The following is a 26,837-nucleotide window of genomic DNA, read 5'->3' on the forward strand; positions in this document are numbered from 1 at the left end:
TCATCTCACTCTTTTCTTTTCTCTTTTTTTTTTTTTTTTTTTTTGAGATGGAGTTTCACTCTTATTGCCCAGGCTGGAGTGCAATGGCACGATCTCAGCTCACTACAACCTCTGCCTCCTGGGTTCAGGTGATCCTCCTGCCTCGGGCTCCCAAGTAGCTGGGATTACAGGCACGCGCGACCATGCTTGGCTAATTTTGTATTTTTTAGTAGAGACAGGGTTTCACCATGTTGGTCAAGCTGGTTTTGAACCCCCGACCTCAAGTAATCCACCCACCTCAGCCTCCCAAAATGCTGGGATTACAGGTGTGAGCCACTGCACCTGGCCTCACTCTTTTCCTAAAACCCTTCAATGGATTCCCATCCCTAGAACACAACCCAAAGCTCTCCTGTGGCCCTCTGGGAACTAGCCCCTGTCTTTTGGACACCACCTGTGTGTGGTGTCCAGCCTCGTGGCTTCTTTCAGAGCTTAGTGGCCAAGGTCTGCCCTGGTCCATGACCTTCCGAGAGCCGGTTGGGATGTTACTCTTGGCACATCCTCCCCCACTTATTTTTTCCCTTATAGAGTCCAGCTCTCTATCCTCTCAGCAATTTATTTGTTTCATGTCTCCACTCTTCTGAAATTTCCATGTGTATTTTGTTTACCACTGTACAGCCAACAATATTCAATATTTATCTAATCAGTTAAGAAACATTTCTCTTCAAGCTTCCGGTCCCATAAGTATCAGGTGAATATTGAAATGTAGTTTTGAAATGTTAAAAACAGGGAATTTGGTGACTACTATCCAAAAAATTGGCCTAAACTTCTGAGGAATTAGTGTTGAGAGAACAGAAGAGGCATTTTGAGAGAAGAAATATCAGAGGGCAGCAAGTGATGATTGGACTGCAGTGCAAAAGCTTACAAAAGGGGAGATGGCAACGCCACTGTGATTTTCAGTCTGTTTGAATTCATTAATCTCTATGTCCTTGTGATGCCCTTTCTGCTCAGTCAGTGCCCAGACTTCTGTCTTAATTCTCTGCTGTGTAGTGAAGCACAGCCCTCACTTACAGGAAGGATCAGGGGACAGGATCCAGATGACTGGCCTGGACCTCTCACTCCCACGCCAGGGAGACAAAGTTGGTAGGAGACATGCCAAAGCGTACATATCGCAATCACAGGGAGGTTTTAATGAACTTATCTAAAAATTGAGAGCTCAAACATACAAAATATGAACAAGACAGTTAACAAATTTGAGCTATTGGATTTATATAAAACTGTACATTCATATTATTTTAAAAATTTGACACTGCATGGTGCTTATGATGCAACAGGCACTGGTTGTAAGTGCTTTACACTTATTAACTCATTTAAAGAACTGAAGAGTGCACATTCTTTCTTATATTATACAGAACATTTATAAAAGTGGTCATGTACTGGGTCAAAAGGCAAGTCTCAATACATACCAAAAAATCAGTATCTGTAGATCTTATCATATGTAGTAAAAGGACAAAAACACATTAGAAAGCAGGTTCCTTGACAAAGGAAAAAACAGACAGGGAGAACAGGAGATGGGTGAAGAGGTGAAGTTTTAGCTCTACCTAAAATGCTTTAGAAGGAAGGAAAGAAGGAAGGAGAGGAAGGAAGGAGGGAGAGAGAGGAGAGGAGGGGAGGGGAGGGGAGGGAAGAGGAGAGGAGAGGGAGGAAGGGAAGAAAAGAGAAGAAAAATCCAAATTGAAGGATATTCTGCAAAAGTAACTGGCCTGGGCCAGGCGTGGTGGCTCACGCCTGTAATCCCAGCACTCAGGGGGGCCGAGGTGGGCTGATTGTGTGAGCTCAGGAGGTCAAGACCACCCCTGGGCAACACAGTGAAACCCTGTCTCTACTAAAACACAAAAAATTAGCCGGGTGTGGTGGCAGGCACCTGTAGTCCCAGCTACTAGGGAGGTTGAGGCAGGAGAATCGCTTGAACCGGGGAGGCGGTGGTTGCAGGGAGCCAAGATCACACCACTGCACTCCAGCCTGGGCAACAGACTGAGACTCCATCTCAAAAAGGAAAAAAAAAAAAAAACTGGCCTGTATTTTTATAAAATGTCAATGTCAGGAAAGATAAAGCCAGACTGAGGAAGTGTTCAGAGTGAAGGAGACTAAAGATACACAACAGAGTGCAATGCATGATCCAGGATTTTCTTTTACTATAAATGAGATAGACATAATCCAGAAATAATTTTAGTACATTATTAGGACAACTGGTGAAATCTGAATAAGGTATGTAGATTAAAGTATTGTATCAATGTTAGTTTCCCAGATTTTTATAATTGTTCTGTGGTTGTGTAAGAGAATGTCCTTATTTTTAGAAAATAAGAACTAGAGTATTTAGGAGGAAACAGTCATCATGTATGCAAATTTCTCCTAAATGGTTCAGAAAAATATAACCAGCATATGTAATATCGAGAGACAAGGATAAAAGCAAATGTGGGAAAATATTAACATTTGGGAAACTGTGGAAGGTATATGGGAATTCTTTGTAATATAAAGAATTTTTCTTTTTCTTTTTTTTTTTGTTTTTTTGAGGCAGGGTCCCCCTCTGTCACCCAGACTTCAGCCCCAACTCCCCTGGGCTCAGGCTATCCTCTTGCCTCAGCTTCCCGAGTAGCTAGGACTACAGGCATGCACCACCATGGTTGGCTAATTTTTTTTTTTTAGTTTGTTTTCAGTAGAGATGAGGTCTCACTACGTTGCCCAGGCAAGTCTCGAACTGCTGGGTTCAAGTAATTTACCCACCTTGGCCTCCCAAAGTGCTGGGATTACAGGCATGAGCCATCACACCCGGCCAATTTTTCTAAAAGTCTGAAATTAAGTCAAAATTTTGAAAAAGTTATAGCAATTATGGCAATCTCAATTACGGGTAAATGTGTGTCACATTATCTTCTTTACATTTTAAGTATTTCATAATTTCAAGAAAAAAATCAAGCAGAGAAAATTGTTTATAAGAGGAAACCTCAGAAGAGATGAGGCAGTCGTCAGCTAGTAGAAGGCTCCCTTTCAGGAAACTGAAACCGGGTGCCAGGTGGCTGCAGAGGGGGTGAGAGCTTAGCCCCCACCTCTCCACTGGAGCCTAGTGACCCCATGCAGATAACAACCTGCCCAACTCTTCAGCCCTGACCTGGCATCCTGTTTATCTATAACTGGCAGTTCTTCTTTGACAGGATAGATTAATAAACATTAAAACACATCTAAAATTTATTTACCTATTGTTCATGCAGTTATGTTAGTGTTGTTCAGTCAGCATTTGTAAGACATTCATTGTAAACAAAGCACTGAATTAGACAGAATAGATGAACAGAAAGATAAACAAGACCTGGCCAAATGTTGCCCCAAATCCATACCTGATGGAGACAGGAAGGGCTTTTACTGCTTGTGTGTCAGTGGTGATACTATTCACTTTCATTTTTTTTCTGCCACATTTCATTTTCATACCAATTCTGGTTAGTGGGTTTCATTTATTCTCATTTTACAGATGCGAAAGACCAGAGATGTTAGCTTGCCCAAAATTACTCAAATACTAAATGACAAAGCTAAGAGTATCATGTCCGAGGTAACAGGTCTGACTCCAGAGTTCATGTTCTCTCCTTATCATCCTAGTTTGTAAGTCACAAAAACATGAATACAGCAAAATTTCACTTACTCAACACTCCTGGGGATGAGTCATGCTGGACAGATGAGTAAGTGAAAGGCTATCCTCTGAGAAATATTGTTCAAAACCTTCCAAGGTTAGAGCACAGAAGACTCCAGAAGCCTTTGGATAGTCTTTTCCTCCCTGTGGTTCTTTTCCTCTTGGGCTTCTGGGATTTCACACCCGGCACATCTCGTCTCTTGGAGACACATCCTCCCTGGAAGCTCCAGCAGAAGATGGCCAAAGACCCCTTTTGCCTTTTCTGCTTCCCCAAAGCACAAATGAGAGACTGACAATTCAGAAATAATTCTAATACCTACAAAATGAAAACAAAACAGGAAATACTTAAAAGCAGTCAGGTTTTCAAAGCACAGCTTTCTGATACTCACCCAGTCCTCTATCTTAAAACACTACCCCTTGGTTCTAGAGGGTGTGATGGCTATGCAGGTCTGTTTCTCATTTGTCAGCATTTTGCTATCTCCTGGACAAGCAGCTTTCAGTATTTATCTTGTCTGTAGTCCTAGAAATGGGTCTAATGATTCATTCTACTTCCATACGTAACCTCCCTGAATTTTAGTTTTTCATCTGTATAAAAGGGAATAAAAATATCTAACTCATAAAGACAAATGGGGAAACCATGTACGCGTATCACACAGTAAGCACTCCTATTAGTTGCCCAAGTCCAAACAGCTGGTAAGAGCTGGGACTCCATCTAGCCAGACTGGCTCCAGAATCAGCGTTTCTAATCACCTGTGGCGAAAGTCAACCACCCACACCTGCACTCCATTCAGTTTGCCTTTCTAGTTCATCTCTATCCCCAACCAGGGCCCACAAGCTGATACCACAGCAAGAACAGAATTGAGGGAACAGAAAGAGCCTATGAATCTGTCCTATCATATACAGAGGGTATAATTTACGACTAAAGATGCAGCTACTTTATAATCTTCCGTACAGTTTGAATTCTTAAGAGTAGACATGTAATACTTCCATAAGCAATAAAAAACATATAAATTCATTTTAGGATAAAAAATTACCAAGCCTAGGAACTTTGGAAAGGAAGGGATTGCATATAGGAGTTTTCATTTGATGTTTAATGTCAGTTAAATTACTATAAACTTATCAGTAAATAGTATTTTCCTGTATCATTATGACAGTGGCTAAGAATAAGGGTTAAGAGTAGACATGGGTTGAATTCCAGCAACACTACCTTACACTACCAACACTACCTAACTAGCTGTTTGAACTACCTAACTTTTCTGAGTGTGTTCTCACCTATAAATGGGAATAATACCTATTGTATAGGGGTATTGTTAGGCTTAAGACAGTATAAATGAGGTGCTTGGTATGGTGCCAGATTCATCACAAGCAGTCAGTATTTTTCTTTCTACAATATCACTTCTATGGCTGAAGAATATCCCATCTCATGGGGATGTGCCATGATTCATTTACCCAGTCCCACACTATTATTGATCATCTTAATTTTGTCAATAATATAAACAATAGCAAATTTTTTTCACACATTTCTGTTTATTTCTTTAGGGTGAAACCCTGTGAGATGTAGATCAAAGGATATGAGCATTGTAAACTTTTGACACACATTATCTACCAAACATAGTTTTACTAAGTTAAACCTTCTCTATATTAAAGGTATTTATTCAGCTCTTACCAATGCTGTATATTATTTTAAAGATCTATGCTAATTTTATAGGCCAAAAAAACACAAACAACTCATACTGTTATGTACACATTTATTAGACATTTCAGTTTCTTCTTTTGTTATGTTATAAAGCTCTCGGGCCCCTTAAGTATGACTTGGCACAAAAAGAAAAACAATTTGAGTATGTAAAATTTTTAATGTAGTGTGTTACGGAGGTGGCATTTCTAGTCATTTATGAGAAGATGAATTTTTCCAATGGGGTTATTTTTTTTTTTTTTGAGACGAAGTCTTGCTTTGTTACCTAGGCTGGAGTGCATCGGCACAATCTCAGCTCACTGCAACCTCCGCCCCCCAGGTTCAAGTGATTCTCTTGCCTCAGCCTCCTGAGTAGCTGGGATTACAGGTGTGCACCACTGCGCCTGGCTAATTTTCGTATTTTTAGTAAAGATGGGGTTTCACCATGTTGGCCAGGCTGGTTTCGAACTCCTGACCTCAGATGATCCGCCTGCCTTGGCCTCCTAAAGTGCTGGGATTACAGGTGTGAGCTACCGTGCCGGCCTTTCCAGTGGTTTTTGAAGTGCTCCCGGCAGCCTCCTATGAGGGAAAGTGTGGGAATGGGGGTAGGGGGTGCTGGCTGGTTGGGATAACTCTCATTCTTCCTCACTTCAACTACGTTAATCTGTTCTACATACTGAACTTATTGGTAAGCTTTGATCTGAAGGGTTCCATACCTGAAAACAAAAACAAAAACACATTTAATGCAAGGTTTGGAAATAAGTGGCATTTTTCAATCAATAAATACATACACAAAATGAGCTGAATGTCTTTTACATCATATACAAAAATACATTTCAACTGGATTTAAACATTAAATGGAAAAAAGGCCACAGGAATGACAACATAAGGAAGCATTAACTGATCTTGGGGATAAAGAGGACCTTTTCCAACACACTGATAAAAGCAAAAACTGTAACAAGAGGCACTATTGTCTATATTGGTTTTTCCTAAAGTGTGCGCCTCTGATACAGGTTCAAAATGGTTTCATAGCCATAGAAGTGTGAAAATGCTACATATCAATAATTGTGCAGAGTGGGCCAGGCAAGGTGGCTCGTGCCTGTAATCCCAGCACTTAGGGAGGCCGAGGCAGGTGGATCATTTGACGTCAAGAGTTTGAGACCAGCCTGGCCAACATGGTGAAACTCGTGTCTACAAAAACTACAAAAATTAGCCAGGTGTTGTAGCAGGTGCCTGTAATTCCAGCTACTTGGGAGGCTGAGGTAGGAGAATCGCTTGAACCTGGGAGGCAGAGGTTGCTGTGAGCCAAGATTGCACCACTGCAATCCAGCCTGGGTGACAGAGCGAGACTCTGTCTCAAAAAATAAATAAATACATAAAAACAAAAATAGTGCAGAGGTGGCTTAGGGCACTGACATCCAATTATTTCTATCAGCATCCCAGATCACCACAAAATACACACTCGATATGAAACAATGTGCAGGAGGACATCTTCTAGTGTGGTGTGCCCCAAGCAGACTCCTGACATTAAGCCCTTCTTTTTCCTAGACATTCTAGATCCATCACTGTTGCTCTCTGGAGAGTCACAATGTCCTTAGCATAGAAAGGCTATGAGAAGACCTACAGTGGAAAAAGAATAAAACTAATTTAGTCCGCATTTGACTACAGAACCCTTCCCTCAACATGATGCCTACTAATATCCATAGAATTCATGGCACATAACCTGCCAAATGCCAGGCTATGTGGAAATTAATGTTTGAACAGGAAAATGTTGTACCAGAGGTGTCCTTGTAAAGGATGTAGTCCATTTCTTGTGATTTTACTGATACTCAATTTGAGGCCCTCTTTGATGTAATCTGCAGACACCTAGTGCTGATGCTTTAAATTTAGTACATACACATAATTTCCTACAATAAACTGCTGCTCACCTACATAAAAAACCCTGCTTGCAGACTGCCTTATATTTAAATTCTTATACATAATCACAATGCACTTATATCTTGGAATAATACCAAAGGATTTATTTAAATGATCCACAGGGTTAAAAAAGAAGTATGCAGGCTTGTGCTTTTGCTCTTACCTATTAAAATGTCTTCTGCAACTACAGATGTAGAAAGTATGTCGGATACTTCTTATTCTGATTTTTATGTCATACAAAAGGAACTGAATTAGACTGTGTTTAGGAGACAGAGTTAAATGGGTCAGAGAGAGGGATCAGGCCCTTCTACAAAAACTCAAGATTGTTACTAGAATGAAGATACAACAAGTGTTTCACTTAAGCAAATTCTTAAACTTTATATTCTTCAGGTTCTAAATAAAGGGAAAATAAAGACAGGTAACAGGCAAAGGTAATACAATTGCAGTGATAAGCATTCTCCTGCTCCAACAATATTGGTTGTTTGGTTTTGCCATTTAAAATTAATAGTAACTTGGCTAGGCATGGTGGCTCACACCTGTAATCCCAGCACTTTGGGAGGCTGAGGCAGGCGGATCACCTGAGGTCAGGAGTTCAAGACCAGCCTGGCCAACATGGCGAAACCCCATTTCTACAAAAATAAAATAAAATAAAATACAAAAATTAGCTGGGTATGGTGGCACGTGCCTGTAATCCTAGCTACTCTGGAGGCTGAGGCAGGAGAATCCCTTGAACCTGGGAGGCGGAGATTGTAGGGAGCCGAGATTGCGCCACTCCATTCCAGCCTAGGCAACAGAGTGAGACTCTGTCTCAAATAAATAAATAAATAATAAAATAAAATCAATAGTAACTTGAATTGTAAAGTGTTAGCTTTATGAGCATTAAGATTCAACTTCTGATCTATTTCTACATTAAATGTGTCTCTGTATGTTTATTTTTATTTTAGAGACAGCATATCTCCCTGTCACCCAGGCTGGAGTGCAGTGGTACTATCATAGCTCACTGCAGCCTCAAACTCCTGGGCTCCATCAGTCCTCCTGTCTCAACCTCCTGAGTAGCTAGGACTACAGGCACACACCAGTACAGCTGGCTAACTTTCAAAAATTTTAAATTTATTACTTGTAGAGATGGGGTTGACCAAGTTGGTCTTGAACTTCTGGCCTTAGGTAATCCTCCAATCTCAGCTTCCCAAAGTGCTGAGATTACAGGCATGAGTCACTGCTCCCAGGCCCTCTGTACATTTAATAATGTCAATGCAAAAATACCTGTTTGCACAAATACACTGCATTATTAACTTCCTGGTCTTCTGTTGCTAGTTTGAAATAATCAGATCTCAAATTTTAATAAAAATTCTGGCACTACAAAACCCTGGAAAGCCAGTTTTATTTGAATATCACTTGATTAGAGTCTTACTCACTTTAAGATAAGGTTAGTATTTTTTTGACTATTTTAAATCTGAATTATATAGTATCTAATTTAATTCTTCCTAGGAAATAAAAAAAAATTTCTCGTTGTGTATTTACTACTTTACTTACAGTGACTAAGTTGTTGCAAATATATGTAAGTGCACGTGTGTTTTGTGCAATTTCTATTTTTAGTAGGAACGTGGCACCGACAGTTATAGCACTGAGTTTGCCATGGGCTACTGTGTGACATGTGATGACTCAACTCTCCCACCTCTTTTCTCAAAATGATCCTGAAATCTTACACGTTTTGTCACAATGTTCTTTGGCTTTCAACTGATAAAAACAAAATCCTAAACTCGGTGTGAATTCAGGCTCTCAAAACTTCATGTTTTAAGGTGTTCATCTGGAAAAATCACAAATAATATGACTTTGTTTTAGATCAGCATCAAAATGACAACACAAACATTTTTAAATTGCAACCAAATGGTGGATTCTCCAGGAACTTATGCTTGAATATCAGGCTGAAACACACTGCCATAAATGATAGCCATTAATTCATTCAACAATGTTTATTGAGGCTATATATGCCTGGCACAGGGAATCCAACAATCAACAAACTGCCTGCCCTTAGGAAAAGCCTTACTAAAGAGTCTAGTGGGGAAGGATGACAACAGACAAGTAATCATATAATTCCTGATGATTAGTGGTATAAAGAAAATGAGTGGGGGCCAGGCGCAGTGGCTCACACCTATAATCCCAGCACTTTGGGAGGCCAAGGAGGGTGGATCACCTGAGGTCAGAAGTTTGAGACCAGCCTGACCAATATGGTGAAATCCCGTCTCTACTAAAAATACAAAAATTAGCCGGGCGTGGTGGCAGGCACCTGTAGTCCTAGCTACTTGGGAGGCTGAGACAGGCGAGTTGCTTGAACCCAGGAGGGGGAAGTTGCAGTAAGCCAAAATCGTGCCACTGCACTCCAGCCTGGGCGACAGAGCCAAAAAAAAGAAAAGAAAGAAAATGAGTGGGATAGGGGAAGAGAGAAAAAGGATAGAGGTGTTGTTTTAGAGACGTTGGTTAGAAAAGCCATCTCACTGGAACTGAGATTTGAGCTGACAACTATATAAATTCTACCTTGGAGGAGTTTTCCAGGCAGAAGAGCAAATGCCAAGGTCCTGAGACAGGAATGTACTTGGACCATTCCTGTTTGAGGACCCACAAGGAGGCCAGTGTGGCTGAAGCACACAAGCCATGGAAATAATGTCAGAGAAGCCAGGTGCCTGATTACACAGGGTCCTTTATGTTGTAGTGATGACTTTGTTGGTCCTTAGAAAAGGAAAAGGATTGCAGGAGGCATGCTTCAGACAGACTGAGGATGGAACTTCTAGCTCTGGAACTCAATTTTTTTTCTCTTACTTTTAAAAATCCACCTCATTGGGCCAGGTGCAGTGGCTCACACCTGTAATCCCAGCACTTTGGGAGCCCGAGGAGGGTGGATCACCTGAGGTCAGGAGTTCAAGACCAGCCTGGCCAACATGTGTTTTTTTGAGATGGAGTCTTGCTCTGTTACCCAGGCTGGAGTGCAGTGCCGCAATCTCGGCTCACTGCAAGCTCTGCCTCCTGGGTTCACGCTGTTCTCCCGCCTCAGCCTCCCGAGTAGCTGGGACTCCAGGCGCCCACCACGCCCGGCTAATGTTTTTGTATTTTTAGTAGAGACGGAGTTTCACCATGTTAGTCAGGATGGTCTCGATCTCCTGACCTTGTGATCCGCCTGCCTCGGCCTCCTAAAGTGCTGGGATTACAGGCGTGAGCCACCACGCCCAGCCTATAATGTTTTTTAAAGAGGGGGGATTATGAAGTAAATATGCTGAAAAATTAACATTTGTTAAATCTAGTAGTGGGTGCGTGAGTTTTTTTTACATTATTTTTTCGTATACCTTTAAACGTTTCCAATATTTTAAGATAAAAAAGCAGGCTTTCACTTAAAATGTTAAACAAGAGGCCGAGTGTGGTGGTACATGCTGGAGGTCCCAGCTACTCGGGAGGCTGAGGTAGGAGGATAGCTTGAGCCCAAGAGTTCAACTCCAGCCTAGGCAACATAACAAGACCTTGTCTCTTAAACAAAAAATTACATAAAATTAAAAAATTAAATGTTAAACAAGAAATGTCTAATATCAAGATTGTTCATGATGTGATTACACAATACAGGTGAAAAACAATACGCACAGTAGAAGAGTCAGTACAGCAGAGTGGTTCTGGCACCAGATTGCTTTGGTTTTATTTTATTTTTTGTTTTCCTTTTTGTTTTTTGTTTTGAGGCAGAGTCTCACTCTGTCACCCAGACTGGAGGGCAGTGGCGTGATCTTGGCTCACTGCAACCTCCATCTACCACATTCAAGCAATTCTCCTGTCTCAGCTTCCCAAGCAGCTGGGACTACAGGCAGGCACCATGCCCGGCTGATTTTTGTATTTTTAATAGAAACAGGGTTTCGCCATGTTGGCCAGGCTGGTCTCGAACTCCCGGCCTCAAGTGATCCACCTGTCCTGGATGAGACACTGAACAAGTTACTTAACCTTTCTGTGCCTCAAGTTCTTCATCTGAAAAATAAGAATGATAGTAATGGTACCTGCTTCATAAGGATATTAAAAGGATTAAGTAAATACTACATGTAAAGACCCTGGTGCACAATAGATGCTAAAAAGGTGTTAATAGCTATTATTATTATTATATAATTTTGGTTTCTTAAAAAAGTACATACTATACACACATAAAAAAAAGAGCTTGAATAGTCCATTAAAAATGTTAGCAATTATAATCTCTGATAGATAATTTTAATTTTCTTTTTTACCTATTTCTGCACATTCTGACAAGCAATTCCTTTTGTATTATAAACAACAGAAGCACAACAAGACCTTCCCCAAAAGTGCCCTACAAGTTTGGTAATGGTAAGCAGTGATTCTCAAAGTGTGATCCTCACAAGGACTGGCAGCATCTGCAACCAGAGAACTTGCTAGAAATGTAATTCTCAGGCTCCACCTCAGACACACTCATTCTAAGATGGAGCCCAGCAATCTGTGTTTTAGCAAGCCTTCCATTTGACTGTGATGCACAGTAAAGCTCGAGGACTGCTGTGTGAAGGAATGACTTGTAGCTCTGTACTTGGTCATTTGTCTCAAGGGGCCCTGGTGTAAGGTCTTAAAGAGTGAAATACTGGCCACTGCTCAAAGACATTCACATTAGAAAAAAAAAAAAAGGCCGGAGACGGTGGCTTACACCTGTAATCCCAGCACTTTGGGAGGCCGAGGCAGACAGATCACGAGGTCAGGAGATCAAGACCATCCTGGCTAACACGGTGAAACCCCATCTCTACTAAAAATACACACACAAAAATTAGCCGGGCGTGGTGGCGGGCGCCTGCAGTCCCAGCTACTCGGGAGGCAGAGGCAGGAGAATGGCGCGAACCTGGGAGGCGGAGCTTGCAGTGAGCTGAGATCGCGCCACTGCACTCCAGCCTGGGAGACAGAGCGAGACTCCATTTCAAAAAAAAAAAAAGTTAAACTGCTGCTGACCCAGCAAAATTACATCAAGCCAAGTTTGGCTACTGGCCACCAGTTTGTATTGACTTCTTGGCTAATTCTCTCTCAAATCAGTAAGCAGCTGTGATGTAGTGGAAAGAGTGAGTGCTGAACAAGGAAAACCTTGATTTGAAGCCCAGCTCTATTTCATAGCTGGTGGTAATAAAAACGATGTTAACCTTTTAGAGTTAAATATTATCCGTATGATAAGGACAATACTGTATCACAGGAGTGTTTTAAAGATTAAGATGATATACTCAAAACACTGCCCTATAATAAATCCTCAATTAAATTTTCATAGCATTTGTGATATTTCCTGTATTATTTTGATCACATGCTTTATTCTACTCATATTTATGAACAATTTAGTTTAGCCTCCCTCTTCTATTAAACTCTAAGCTTCTTTTAGACAGAGATGAAATTTTGCATCCCTTTAAATTCTTACAATACCTACTTCAATAATTAGTCCCCCCCAAATCCACTTTGAGCTTCAGTCGAAGCTTGTGACTGGAAGTCTGACTATATGTGGTACGGGTCTGGAAGAACACAGTCAATTCTTAGTAAAGATGTATAGTTTATATAAGCAGGTATGTGGCCAACTTACAGCAATCCCCAAAGTTATGATTCCCTTCCTTATATATATAAAATATAAAAGATCAAGAACAATGATGGTTGTTCTGTTGGTAAAAGTGGATGACTTCTGCATTTACATTTACCATGTTTGTTAAAAGCAATATAGGGAGTTTACAAGTGCCATACTAGAAACTATGAAAAAGATGAATTTCAATTTTAACTGAGTTTTGGCAATTTAGATATTAGTGATGCTGGGGTGATGGTGGTAGAAGAGATGTGTATCAGCACAGCTAATGTCAGGGGCCCACCTTATTCTTTTCATCTGGAATACTAAAAAGAAGAACTATTATCTACCCCACAAAAATCCTGTGAAAGTTAATTAGGTAGTTAAGTTAATCTTCATTAGGCAAGATCATGGAATTTGGGAGGAAAAGAGGAAGGAAGCCTGCAGATCTTGCATAAGCAGGAGAGGCTTTCTACACTCCTCTGGCCATAAATAAGAAACAGTACGTCCTATTTTTGACCTAACAATTTTTTTTTCTTTGTAGGTACCCATGCCTTCTAAGTGCTAGTAATAAAGAATTAATTCACATATTAAACTTGGCATGATTAATTTCATTGCCCTTTATGTTAGCTTTCTTTCTGAACTTTGAGTGCATCTACAAACTTATTAAATGATCTAGACAAGCCAGAAAAAGGCTTCTCATTTCTTCAGTGGGGTGGGAAGTGACTATTTTGTCAAGGTATGATTCAGAATGACATATTCAAACACAATTTTAAAAATCTACTTCACTATGTATATGTATCATCAATAAGAAAAATTTGGCCTGGTGTTGTTAAGATATAAAAAAGTACCTGACAGTGTTAGAATTGCAGACTGTTGTCATCTCACGTGCTACAAAGCTTTAATTCAATTATTTGGATTCTGTATGAGAAAAAGTTTCACTGCAGGTGTAACGTTTTAGTCACAGCATAAAATAATCTCCACTTAAAGGAGATATCCAATTTCTCTACTCATAAAGCATTCAACTGTTAATAAAAAATCAGTGCCAAAACCAGTCTGTGTAGTTACCACCAAACTTATTAGAATAAACAACTTTTCTTGCATGAATTCTTTGAGAAAAACTTTATTGAAAAACACCCTCTCCGGCCAGGCACGGTAGCTCGCGCCTGTAATCCCAGCACTTTGGGAAGCCGAGGAGGGCGGATCACCTGAGGTCAGGAGTTCAAGACCAGCCTGACCAACATGGAGAAACCTCGTCTCTACTAAAAATACAAAATTAGCCAGGCGTGGTGGCTCATGCCTGTAATCCCAGCTACTCGGCAGGCTGAGGCAAGAGAATCGTTTGAACCCGGGAGGCGGAGGTTGGGGTGAGCCGAGATGGCGCCATTGCACTCCAGCCTGGGCAACAAGAGTGAAACTCTGTCTCAAAAAAAAAAAAAAAAAAAAGAAACAAAAAAAAAAAAAGAAAGAAAACTATCTTAAGATAGGAAAAATCACTTCTCTTGTAATTAGGGTCCATTATGGAGGATTTCTCTTTCAAATATTTAATTTATTTTCAAGAAAATTGTAACAATTAGGTGCACATCAAAACTAATACCCTTTATGGGCCTCTATTTTACAGATGGTTCATTTCAAAGTATCAAGTTCTGCATACATACACACACACACACACACACACACATACACACACACACACACACACACACACACACAAAACCTAATCAGGCGGTTTCCTAGGCAGCTACAGAAGACTCAAATGATCTCACGGACTTCACTAATGTTTCTAGTTGATGCCAAATGTTTCAGAAATTTTGAGGTAGTCCACTTACCTAAGGTGATACTAAACTTCCAGAAAGCAAGAATTTCCAGAATAAGTGAAAGGGGATGAATGTACAAAAATAATTAATACTAGCTTTCAATTAACATATGAATATTATTCTGTATGAAGAGGCAGTTTCCTACACAAGTGAAAAAGAATAAAGCTGTTGCCTCCTTAACAGTAAACATCCCTGCATCACTAAGAGGAGACTCTAAGGCGTAGCAAAAGATCTGAGCCTAACATTTGGGGTTTTGTTTTTTTTTTTTTTTTTTTGAGACGGAGTCTCGCTCTGTCGCCCAGGCTGGAGTGCAGTGGCGCGATCTCGGCTCACTGCAAGCTCCGCCTCCCGGGTTCACGCCATTCTCTTGCCTCTGCCTCCTGAGTAGCTTGTACTACAGGCGCCCGACACCACGCCCGACTAATGTTTTTTGTATTTTTAGTAGAGACGAGGTTTCACCGTGTTAGCCAGGATGGTCTCGATCTCCTGACCTCGTGATCCACCCGCCTCAGCCTCCCAAAGTGCTGGGACTACAGGCGTGAGCCACCGCGCCCGGCCGGGATTTTTTGGTAAGCAGCAGCGTAAAAATCACTCTCTAGGTTTGAGATTGGGATCCAGCATAACTGGTGACTTGACCTTGGGCAAGTCATTTAATTCCTTTTAGTCTCAGTTTCCCTAATTGTAAATGAAGTCAACACCACCTGGTAAAGGTATTACAGGATTGGTGTGAGGATGAGATGATACATGTGAACATATTATTAAATATGTAAACTATAAGGCAATAGCAAGCAAATGCTAGTTACTATTCTATGTAATACAGGCCTAACCTTTCCTGCCTATGTCCTTATCTGTAAAAAGAGGATAGATTGAGATCTGAATGTCTATCCAGTCACTTATCAGCTGCGTGAACTTTGGCAAGTCATTTCCTTTCTGGGCCTGTTTCCTGAGAAGGTTATTTTTTAAGATCAAATGATATCGTGTTATGCAAATACTGTTCAGACACATATTAAGAACTTAACAAATGATAGCTCTTATTATTCTCTAGGGGGGTAGGGTGGTAAAGAGCAAATGAAATTAAACCTAGTTAAGAGAATTTGTATATGCACATAAAACTCTAGACATCCAAGGTACCGTTATTTGTACTGCAAACTGCCAAAACATGCAGCAAACAAGAAATCAAATGGCGCCTCAGTGACTCGCACTAGAGAGGGGGAGAAGGCAGAGCTTCCGAGAATCAACTATTTTCCCCCTTATGGCCTCCAGCCTAGATTAGACCATTTATTCAACTTCCCAGCCCACAATATCCCTGGACATTTATTTACTGTACCTTTTTCACTGAGAGCCTTTCCACTCCCCTCCCCTTCTAGTAGTCGTGAACTTCAGACCCTCCGCTGCGACTCCCACTGCCTTAACTGTTTTTAACCAAGCTTCCCTGAATCCTCCCCTCCGCCTAAGGAGGAAGTGCAGCTGGACGCACCGCACGGCATCCTAGGAAATGTGGTCTCTCAGACTCTTTGGCTTGGGCTGCAGAGTGGGGAAGACGACGAAGGAGATCCCAGTAAAACTATAACTACCGGCAGGCAACGCGAGTCACCATCTTTCTTTCGCTCCTTTTCCTGTTGCCGTCCTCTTCCTCCTCTCCGCTAGCGCTGAACCGCTTGGCCTCACGGTACTCGTAGTTCCTTCTGGACTCAAGATCCTAGGGCTTGATGGCCAGCACAGAGGCTGGAAGACTCTAATTCCCAGAGGGCAGAGCGGAAGCTGCGCCTGCGCACACTCAATGAGGGCGTGTATGTCTGTGTCTGAGGGAGAGAGAGCGAGAGTGAGTGAGTGTGAGTGCGGGGTGGGGTGGTGGCCGTTACGTTCGGGGCAACGGCTACGGCAGTGGAGAAGTAAGAAGAGAAACAACGTCCGGCGCTTCCGCCTTCGCTTAGGAGGAGGAGGAGCTGGTAGGGAAAGGAAAGTGCTTCGCCCTGGGCCTGGACTAGACCGAGTCGGGTTGGTGGGGGTCTGGGCTATGAGCTTTTGAGGGTCGCTTGGGACGCGGAGCGAGACACGAGAGCCGGGAGCTATGTCTCAGCCGCCGCCGCCGCCTCCGCTGCCGCCGCCACCTCCTCCCCCTGAGGCTCCACAGACTCCGCCGTCCCTGGCGTCGGCGTCGGCGGCTGCTTCGGGGGGGCTTTTGAAGCGGAGAGACCGGAGAATCCTTTCCGGGAGCTGCCCGGATCCGAAGTGCCAGGCGCGTCTGTTTTTCCCGGCCTCCGGTTCTGTCAGCATCGAGTGTACCGAGTGCGGCCAGCGGCATGAGCAGCAACAGCTGCTGGGGGTTGAAGAGGTGACCGACCCGGACGTAGTGCTACACAACCTGCTGCGGAACGCGCTGCTCGGGGTGACGGGGGCACCCAAGAAGAACACGGAACTGGTAAAGGTGATGGGCCTTTCCAACTATCACTGCAAATTGTTGTCGCCCATATTAGCTCGCTATGGAATGGACAAACAGACAGGCCGGGCCAAGCTTCTCCGGGACATGAACCAGGGCGAACTGTTCGATTGCGCCTTACTGGGTGACCGCGCCTTCCTCATAGAACCAGAGCATGTTAACACTGTGGGCTATGGCAAGGACCGCTCCGGAAGCCTCCTGTATTTGCATGACACTCTGGAGGACATTAAGCGGGCCAATAAAAGTCAGGAATGTCTCATTCCAGTGCATGTGGACGGGGATGGACACTGCCTGGTGCATGCTGTGTCTCGGGCTCTAGTAGGCCGAGAGCTCTTCTGGCATGCCTTAAGAGAGAATCTTAAACAGCACTTTCAGCAGCACCTGGCCCGATATCAAGCTCTGTTCCATGACTTCATTGATGCTGCTGAGTGGGAGGACATTATCAATGAGTGTGACCCTCTGTTTGTACCACCTGAGGGTGTTCCCTTGGGCCTGAGGAATATCCACATATTTGGTCTTGCCAATGTGCTACATCGTCCTATTATTCTGTTAGATTCCCTCAGTGGCATGAGAAGCTCTGGTGATTATTCAGCCACCTTTCTACCTGGGCTCATCCCTGCAGAGAAGTGCACTGGGAAAGATGGTCATTTGAACAAACCAATCTGTATTGCATGGAGCAGCTCCGGTAGAAACCATTATATCCCCTTGGTGGGCATAAAAGGGGCTGCTTTGCCCAAACTGCCTATGAATTTGCTTCCTAAAGCATGGGGTGTGCCTCAGGACCTTATTAAAAAGTACATAAAACTTGAAGAGGATGGTGGTTGTGTTATTGGAGGTGACAGAAGTTTGCAAGATAAATACTTACTTAGGCTTGTTGCTGCTATGGAAGAAGTCTTTATGGACAAACATGGTATCCATCCTAGCTTGGTTGCTGATGTCCATCAGTATTTCTACAGAAGGACTGGAGTGATAGGAGTTCAGCCTGAAGAAGTCACAGCAGCTGCTAAAAAAGCAGTAATGGATAATCGCCTTCACAAATGTTTGCTCTGTGGTGCCCTTTCAGAACTTCATGTTCCTCCAGAGTGGTTGGCTCCTGGAGGGAAATTGTATAACCTGGCAAAAAGTACTCATGGACAGCTGAGGACTGACAAAAATTATAGCTTTCCCTTGAACAATTTGGTTTGCTCATATGATTCAGTGAAAGATGTTCTGGTACCAGACTATGGAATGAGTAACCTAACAGCTTGTAATTGGTGCCATGGCACATCTGTGCGAAAGGTCAGAGGAGATGGGTCTATTGTGTATTTGGATGGAGACAGAACTAATTCTAGGTCCACTGGTGGCAAATGTGGTTGTGGATTCAAACACTTTTGGGATGGTAAGGAGTATGACAATCTACCAGAAGCTTTCCCTATTACTTTAGAATGGGGTGGAAGAGTGGTCAGAGAAACAGTATATTGGTTCCAGTATGAAAGTGATTCATCTTTGAATAGTAATGTTTACGATGTTGCAATGAAACTTGTTACCAAGCACTTTCCAGGTGAATTTGGGAGTGAAATCCTAGTTCAGAAAGTTGTCCACACTATATTGCATCAGACTGCCAAAAAGAATCCCGATGATTATACTCCTGTAAATATAGATGGTGCTCACGCCCAAAGAGTTGGAGATGTTCAAGGACAAGAATCAGAGTCTCAGCTCCCAACTAAAATTATTCTTACTGGACAGAAAACAAAAACTTTGCACAAGGAGGAGTTAAACATGAGTAAAACTGAAAGAACTATTCAACAGAATATTACGGAACAGGCTTCTGTAATGCAGAAACGGAAAACAGAGAAGTTAAAACAAGAACAAAAAGGGCAACCCAGGACTGTTTCTCCCAGTACCATTCGTGATGGTCCATCCTCTGCACCTGCTACACCTACCAAGGCTCCCTATTCACCTACAACTTCTAAGGAGAAGAAGATCCGAATCACAACTAATGATGGACGACAGTCCATGGTTACCCTTAAGTCTTCAACAACCTTTTTTGAACTTCAGGAAAGTATAGCCAGAGAATTCAACATTCCTCCATATTTACAATGTATTAGATACGGGTTTCCTCCTAAAGAGTTAATGCCACCACAGGCAGGAATGGAAAAGGAACCAGTTCCTTTACAGCATGGCGACAGAATTACAATAGAAATTCTAAAAAGTAAAGCTGAAGGTGGTCAGTCTGCTGCAGCACACTCAGCCCATACTGTGAAACAAGAAGATATTGCTGTTACTGGTAAACTGTCATCTAAGGAACTTCAGGAGCAAGCTGAAAAAGAAATGTACTCCTTGTGTCTTTTAGCAACATTAATGGGTAAGATGAATTTAATTCTGATGGTATATCTTAATTGTAAATATAATACACTGAGTTTTCCTGTTGTTTTTGGGGGAAAAGAAATCTGTGGCCATTGTAAGTTTTTAACTATATATTTCAGGAGAGAATTATTTTTAGTATTTTGACAGTTAATGGATAGATGTTAGTAGGATTATTGAGTAACTATTAGGAAAATAGACAGTTAAGGTAGTCCCTCAATAATAGTCAACAGATTATTTACATATATCTTATTCTTGCAATTGCTTTTTAAAAAACAGATTTGTATTTATTTAAAGCGTTTTAAGTTTTTTGGTAGGCTCTATTGATCCTGCCTATCTTGCCCCTTTTTCATTTATTTTTAATTTTTATTTTCCTGTATGTCATGTGATTTCAGCACTTCCTGTTTGATGAATTGCAGTTTCTGGTGTTTATATTCTCACTGCACTCCCACCTAGTAGTCTCTTACATTTCATTTTCTTCCTTTCCCAGTTCATCACATTTTTCTTACTCATACACTGGGATTTGTATTTAAGTACACTAGGATTTGTATTTAAGTAATTTCACTACTCAATAAGTCTTTGCCATCAATTATAATGAACTATTATAAGTTGTAGTTCATGAGAAACATAAACAGAGATGGATGGTAATGGTGTAAAGAAGTATTTGTTTTTAATCAGCATAAATTAAAGAAAAATATATTAACCAAATGTGTAATTTAAAGCTTTAGATGATTTGGGGTACTGTTCAATGGTGTACTTTTTACAGTGTCTATATTTGCTTAGTCTTTGTTTTGAAATAACTTAGTATGCTTTACTAAGTTAAAGTATGAAGTAAAATTTAAATGTGTTAGTTACTGGAAGGGTTTTATTTTTGCTGAGATTAAAGCTTTCAACTAGAAAAGTGATCTGGGTTTTGATTCTGTTTTCTGATAGTACTATATGGCAGTAAATTGGGCCTTAAACTACCAAAATGAATACTACTCCTGGCTTATCTGGGGGAGTAGTAAATAGGGGATCTAAAAACCCTGCACAAATTTAGAACCCGGAATTGTTGATTTTAGTTTGCCAGACATAGGAATTGAATTGGGGAGTATGTCAGGAACTGTCCTACGCACTTTATGTATTTCTTTTTTTTTCTTTTTTTTTCAAGACAGAGTCTTGCTCTGTCTCCAGGCTGAAGTGCAGTGGCGTGATCTCGGCTCACTGCAAACTCCACCTCCCGGGTTCAAGCAATTCTCCTGCCTCAGCCTCCCAAGTAGCTGGGACTACAGGCCCACGCCTCCATGCCCAGCTAATTTTTGCATTTTTAGTAGAGACGGGGTTTCAACTTGTTGGCCAGGATGGTCCTGATCTCCTGACCTTGTGATCAAGGTCACTTAAATACGAATGCTAGTGTACTTAAATACAAATCCTAGGTGGCGCGTGCCTGTAATCCCAGCTACTCTGGAGGCTGAGGCAGGAGAATCGCTTGAACCCCAGAGTTGGAGGTTGCAGTGAGCCTAGGTCGCACCACTGCACTCCAGCCTGGCAACAGAGCGAGACTCTGTCTCAAAAAATAAATAACTAAATAAAAGACCTTCAATCTCCCAGGTGAAAAACAGGAAAGAGAAGGTCTTCCTCAATAGAAGATGGACTCTTGAGAATGTGGCTCTTATCTTTATCCTTGTATGCACAGAACCTGATATAGTGCTCAGCAGGTAGTATGCACTCTGAAATATTTTTAATTGAATTAAATAGATGACATTAACACAGCTAAAGAAAGGCTGTATCTGCAGAAATGGAATGGATGGTCAGTCAGCACCGAACATTGAAAAAAGTGAAAAGCAGAATTTGGCAATGTTTATATACTGCTGTACAAAGGAAAAAGGTACATCATCTGGGGTTCATGAAAATTCTGGTAACTAGAAAGGTAATCTCTGTCGAGGGGTAGGAATATTTGATCGATCCTGACTGTGGCCTGGCTGAAACATCTCTATCCCTTTGCCTGACTTCCATGTTCATCAGGCATCTATTCGTAACACTTATTTAGCTTCCTGATAACAAGTTTTGATATACAGGTGACAGTGCAGATAAGGACATGTTCACTTTGAAAGCTGTATTCTCCATTGTAGACTAATAAATGGACATGGGCAGGATTATGATCAGTAGTCTTAAAAATATGATCAGAGCCGGTCACAGTGGCTCATGCCTGTAATCCCAGCACTTTGGGAGGCCGAGGTGGGCAGATCACGAGGTCAGGAGTTCGAGATCATCCTAGCTAAGACGGTGAAACCCTGTCTCTACTAAAAATACAAAAAAAAAATTAGCCGGGTGTGGTGCCTGTAGTCGCAGCTCCTCAGGAGGCTGAGGCAGGAGAATCTTGTGAACCTGGGAGGCAGAGGTTGCAGTGAGCCGAGATCGCACCACTGCACTCCAGCCTGGGCGACAGAACAAGACCGTATCTCAAAAAAAAAAAAAAAATCTGATCAGTATGATTATATATAGATTTTTGAGACAGAGTCTCACTCTGTCGCCCAGGCTGGAGTGCAGTGGTGCAATCTCGGCTCACTGCAACCTCTGCTACCTGGGTTCAAACGATTCTCCTGCCTCAGCCTCCTAAGTAGCTGGGATTACAGGCATGTGCCACCACACCTGGCTAATTTTTTTGTATTTTTAGTAGAGACAGGGTTTCACCGTGTTAGCCGGGATGGTCTCGATCTCCTGACCTCATGAACCGCCTGCCTTGGCCTCCCAAAGTGCTGGGGTTACAGGCGTGAGTCACTGTGCCTGGTTGATAATATATTTCATAATGAAAATTAATCAAATATAATTCTGGTGTATAAATACTTTTTTACTTTGGTTGGAGGTTCTTGGACCTGAATATCTGAGAGAACTAGAGTATGGACTGCAATGAGTTTACCAAGATAATGTCTTTCTGTTCTGATCCCTTCCCTCTTCATATCCAGCATTTATGCCTGTATAAACCCACAAATTTCTTTAAAACTACTTCCACTACCACAAAATTTGGGTGTAAAAGAGAGCATTGTGTTAATTTTGTAATGGTATCACTTGAGATACTTTCTGCTTTAAATTGAAGTATTAAGTGCATAGCCTTTATTATATTAGTCCCTTATAAATCTTAGTTTTCTTCCTCTAGTTCTCTTATAACTGTATTTGAATTATGTAGAAGATATTTTTTTTTTGAGATGGAGTCTCGCAGTGTCGCCCGGCTTGAGTGCAGTGGTGTGATCTCGGCTCACTGCAACCTCCGCCTCGTGGGTTCAAGCAATTCTCGTGCCTCAGCCTCCCAAGTAGCTGGGATTACAGGCACGTGCCACTACACCCAGCTAATTTTTGTATTTTTAGTAGAGAGAGAGTTTCTCCATGTTGGTCAGGCTGGTCTTGAACTCCCGACCTCAGGTGATCCGCCTGCCTCGGCCTCCCAAAGTGCTGGGATTACAGGCATGAGCCACTGCATCTGGCCGAAGATATTCTTAATTTAAAAAAAAGATGTTTCTACAAAATTCAGTTTGGGGATAAATACTAACCATATGTAAAGAGTGCTGGGTAACTGTTGATGTTTAGATTGGAGAGGGCTAGAAAATGACAGAGCTTGTTTAGAAGATTACAGATTTCAAAGTGCAGAAATTACTTTGTGAATTACCAAATGTGAGCTAAACTGTGTTATGTTAGTTTAGAATATAGCTCATCAGACTTTATGCTGTTCAAATAGCTGGTTCTTTCTCATTCAAGTTTAGGCTTAAATACCACCACCTTGTAAGGGTTTGAGAAACCTTTGCTGACCGTTCTAAGTAGATTCCCTCTATCAGTGTACCCTGTTGATGTCCCTCACGGCATCTATCACAATTTTTAATAATCTCATTTGTTGGTTTAATTATTTGTTTGTCTCCCCCACTATATTATAAAGTCCATCAAGACAGAGACTGTACCCTATTTTCTTCACTAATGAATACTTTATTTCCTAGTTCAGGGCCTGGCACATAGTAGGTACCAAGTAAATGCTTGTTGGATTAATGAATGCAATTATTTCAGCAAAATCAGTGTATGCTGTGAACTTGTATGTATGTTGAGTGTACAAAGATAAATGAAAGTCAGTGCTTGCCCTCCATTAACTTACCTGCAGGCTTTCAGCTGAAGGAGTTCCATGCTTTTTAGCTTTCATCAGCAGATCTCCAGCTTTATTTTCTAAATACATAAAAATTATAAAATCCCCAAATAGGACCAACATAGCATTTTAGAACTTCTCATTTGATTAAGAATCAAATATACACGTGGGGATTGTATATTTTCTTTCTTTCTTTTTTTTTCTGGAGACAGATTGTCGCCTAGCCTGGAGTGCAGTGGTGTGATCCCAACTCACTGCAACCTCTGCCTCCTGGGTCCAAGTGATTCTCAACCTCTCAAGTAGCTGGGACTACAGGTGCACACCACCACGCCCAGCTAACTTTTTGTATTTTTAGTAGATATGGGGTTTCACCACATTGCCCATGCTGGTCTTGAACTCCTGATCTCAGACAGTCCACCACCTCGGCTTCCCAAAGTGCTAGGATTACAGGCGTGAGCCACTGCGCCCGGCCTGTATGTTTTCACTAAATAGGCTGACTGCATGATAGCCAGGGACATGAGCTTTTTCTTTCGTTTTTAAGTAGAATATTCATTGACTAGATCGTCTATTACTTATATTAATAAAACAATAAGTAGGTGTATTAGTCTTTGGCTTAGTACAAGTCATTCATGGAACCTAGTAACTTTGAATCTTAGGAAGTGTAAAATGAAATAACAATATTCTACCCATAATATTTCACATTTTTAATCTCTTTTATCCAGACCACGAGGTAATTGAACTTAATTTTTTGCAAACAATCATCTTCATTATTTATATAATACTTAAAAGACTAACTCTGGCTTTGCAAAATATGTCGTTCAAATTTCTTGCAGACCTGGTGCAGTTGCAGTGAGCCGAGATTGCGCCACTGCACTACAGTCTGGGCAACAGAGCAACACTCTTTCCAAAAAAAAAAAAAAATTTCTTGTAGATCAGTTATTTGTACGTTTTCTTTCATGGTAGATAGGATAGGTGGTACATTATCCACCGTAAATATCTGGGCTAATTTATTTTTTCTTAGTGTTATATTTCATTAAGTTTCTAGTTTTGTTTGTTTTTTTGTTTTCATAGAGGTAAGGACAGATTTAGGTGAAGAACAGAATTTGTCAGTTTGGAGTTACTTAAATGAAATTAGGCTACCTGACACTTCCTTGCTTTACTACAAAGTGTACCAACCTTTCAGGAGTTGAGAAACTTGTTTCATTTTGATATACTTTCTCTGTTACTGAAAGAATTGTGTGGCTTTTTAACATATATATATTTAAAATACACAATATTTTGTAATTTCATAATACCTCTTGATGTTGTAAATGCCTTAGAATTTTCCAGAATCGGCCAGGCGTGGTGGCTCACGCATTTAATCCCAGCATTTTGGGCGGCTGAGGTGGGTGGATCATGAGGTCAGGAGTTTGAGACCAGGCTGGCCAAGATGGTGAAACCCTGTCTTTACTAAAAATACAAAAATTACCCGGGCATGATGGCGCTCACCTGTAATCCCAGCTACTCAGGAGGTTGAGGCAGGAAAATCGCTTGAACCTGGGAGGCGGAGGTTGCAGTGAGCCAAGATCGGGCCACTGCACTCCAGCCTGGTGGCAGAGTGAGACTCTGTCTCAAAAAAAAAAAAAAAAAAAAAAGAATTTTGCAGAATCAGTGAGCTTGGGACTGAGACATTTATTTTTTAGGTGACAACTGAATATTATTATTGCACCTTTTTTTTTCAAATGTTGGGTAAAGGGCAGTTTCAAATCTAGATAGTACTTATGCGTATTCTTCTTCTTTTTTTTTTTTTTCCAAGATGGAGCCTTGCTCTGTCGCTCAGGCTGGAGTGCAGTGGCGCAATCTCGGCTCACTGCAACCTCCCAGGTTCAAGCGATTCTCCTGCCTCAGCCTCCCGAGTAGCTAGGATTACAGGCGCCTGCCACCACACCTGGCTAATTTTTGTATTTTTAGTAGAGGCAGGGTTTTACCATGTTGGCCAGGCTTGTCTTGAACTCCTGACCTCGTGATCCACCCACCTGGGCCTCCCAAAGTGCTAGGATTACAGGTGTGAGCCACCGTGTCTGGCCCCATATTATTATTCTTTCTATGCCTTCTGATAGCCCTTCTGTTGATTTATATATAGCATACTTGTAATGGGAGAGCAGTTATAAAGTTGAATAAAAAATAATGCATAGGTGTATCTTAAGATAAATGTATATATTGTAAATGGTGATTTTATATAATTATACTTTGAAAATTAAGTCAAATATTGATGCTATTCCTTTCTAGATAGAAAAGGAAATCTAGATAATAATAGATTGATTCTGTTCCAACTACTTTGATCACTTTTATTTTTAATATTTTTTCAATTACAATATTTTTAAAATTCAAATAATTCAAGTACATATAAAATATGATAGTTCTTAACATCTGTACTCCCCAGATAAAATCATTCTTAATAAACTGGGATGTGTCCTTTCAGACTCTGTACACATTTAAACACTATTGAGTTTGTGTGCATGTCTGTGTATGATAAAAATATTCATTAATGCTGCTGGTGACACTAAAGTTGTGTGACTATACACCGTTAAGGGGACTGAATTTCAGGCAAGAAACAGATTTGCCTTTTTTATAAACCATTTTGACTATCAATAGGGTAGATAAACTTTTAAACGTGAGGATTACCTCAGGAAGGGTAGAGAGATGCCAACAATTCTTTCAGCAAATGAATACCTTTACCTTTGGAATTCTCTCTAGTTGAAACAGTCCTGTGTTCCTACTTTATATTTGGAACCATTTATTCAAATTATTAAAAAATTTTGAATTGTTTCTTTAAATTTTAAATTTAAATAAACTTAAGTACTTTATTTTATGGTCATAAATACTTGAGTTCGGAGTTCGTTTTGGGTGTTTCTTTTGGGGCTTTAAAAATACATTTTGGCTGGGCATGGTGGCTAACACTTGTAATCCCAGCACTTTGGGAGGCCAAGATGGACAGGTTGTCTGAGATCAGGAGTTTGAGACTAGCCTGGCCAACATGGAGAAACCCTATCTCTACTAAAAATACAAAATTAGCCGGGAGTGGTGGCGCAGGCCTGTAATCCCAGCTACTCGAGAGGCTGAGGCACGAGAATTGCTTGAACCCGGGAGGCAGAGGTTTCAGTGAACAGAGATTGTGCCACTGCACTTCAGCCTGGGGGACAGAGCAAGATTCTGTCTCAAAAATTAAATAGGCTGGGTGCAGTGGCTCAAGCCTGTAATCCCAGCACTTTGGGAGGCCAAGGGGGGCGGATCGCCTGAGGTCAGGAGTTCAAGACCAGCCTGGCCAACATGGTGAAACCCTGTATCTACTAAAAAT

General features: G+C 41.3%; 1 protein-coding gene and 1 long non-coding RNA gene across 3 annotated transcripts in view; one reads left to right on the top strand and one right to left on the bottom strand.

Moving 5' to 3' along the window:
- Positions 1 to 5,728: 5,728 nt before the first annotated feature.
- LOC115830634 lies at positions 5,729 to 16,071 on the bottom strand. Of its 2 annotated transcripts, XR_004026162.1 has the most exons (4): positions 15,940 to 16,071; positions 8,948 to 9,048; positions 6,787 to 6,944; positions 5,729 to 6,040 (listed from the first exon to the last, which is right to left on the bottom strand). It is a non-coding gene; the product is annotated as an uncharacterized LOC115830634 (long non-coding RNA). The 2 variants fall into 2 exon arrangements; XR_004026161.1 differs by lacking the exon at positions 8,948 to 9,048.
- A 323-nt stretch (positions 16,072 to 16,394) lies between these two features.
- Positions 16,395 to 26,837, top strand: part of VCPIP1 (valosin containing protein interacting protein 1) — a 42,116-nt gene continuing 31,673 nt past the window's right edge. The window contains exon 1 of the mRNA XM_003274789.2: positions 16,395 to 19,396. Coding sequence (XP_003274837.1) covers positions 16,684 to 19,396 — 2,713 coding nt within the window. The 5' untranslated portion in view covers positions 16,395 to 16,683. The remainder of the gene's footprint in view (positions 19,397 to 26,837) is intronic.

The sequence above is a fragment of the Nomascus leucogenys genome, chromosome 16 (assembly GCF_006542625.1).
Source record: "Nomascus leucogenys isolate Asia chromosome 16, Asia_NLE_v1, whole genome shotgun sequence".
NCBI lineage: Eukaryota > Metazoa > Chordata > Mammalia > Primates > Hylobatidae > Nomascus > Nomascus leucogenys.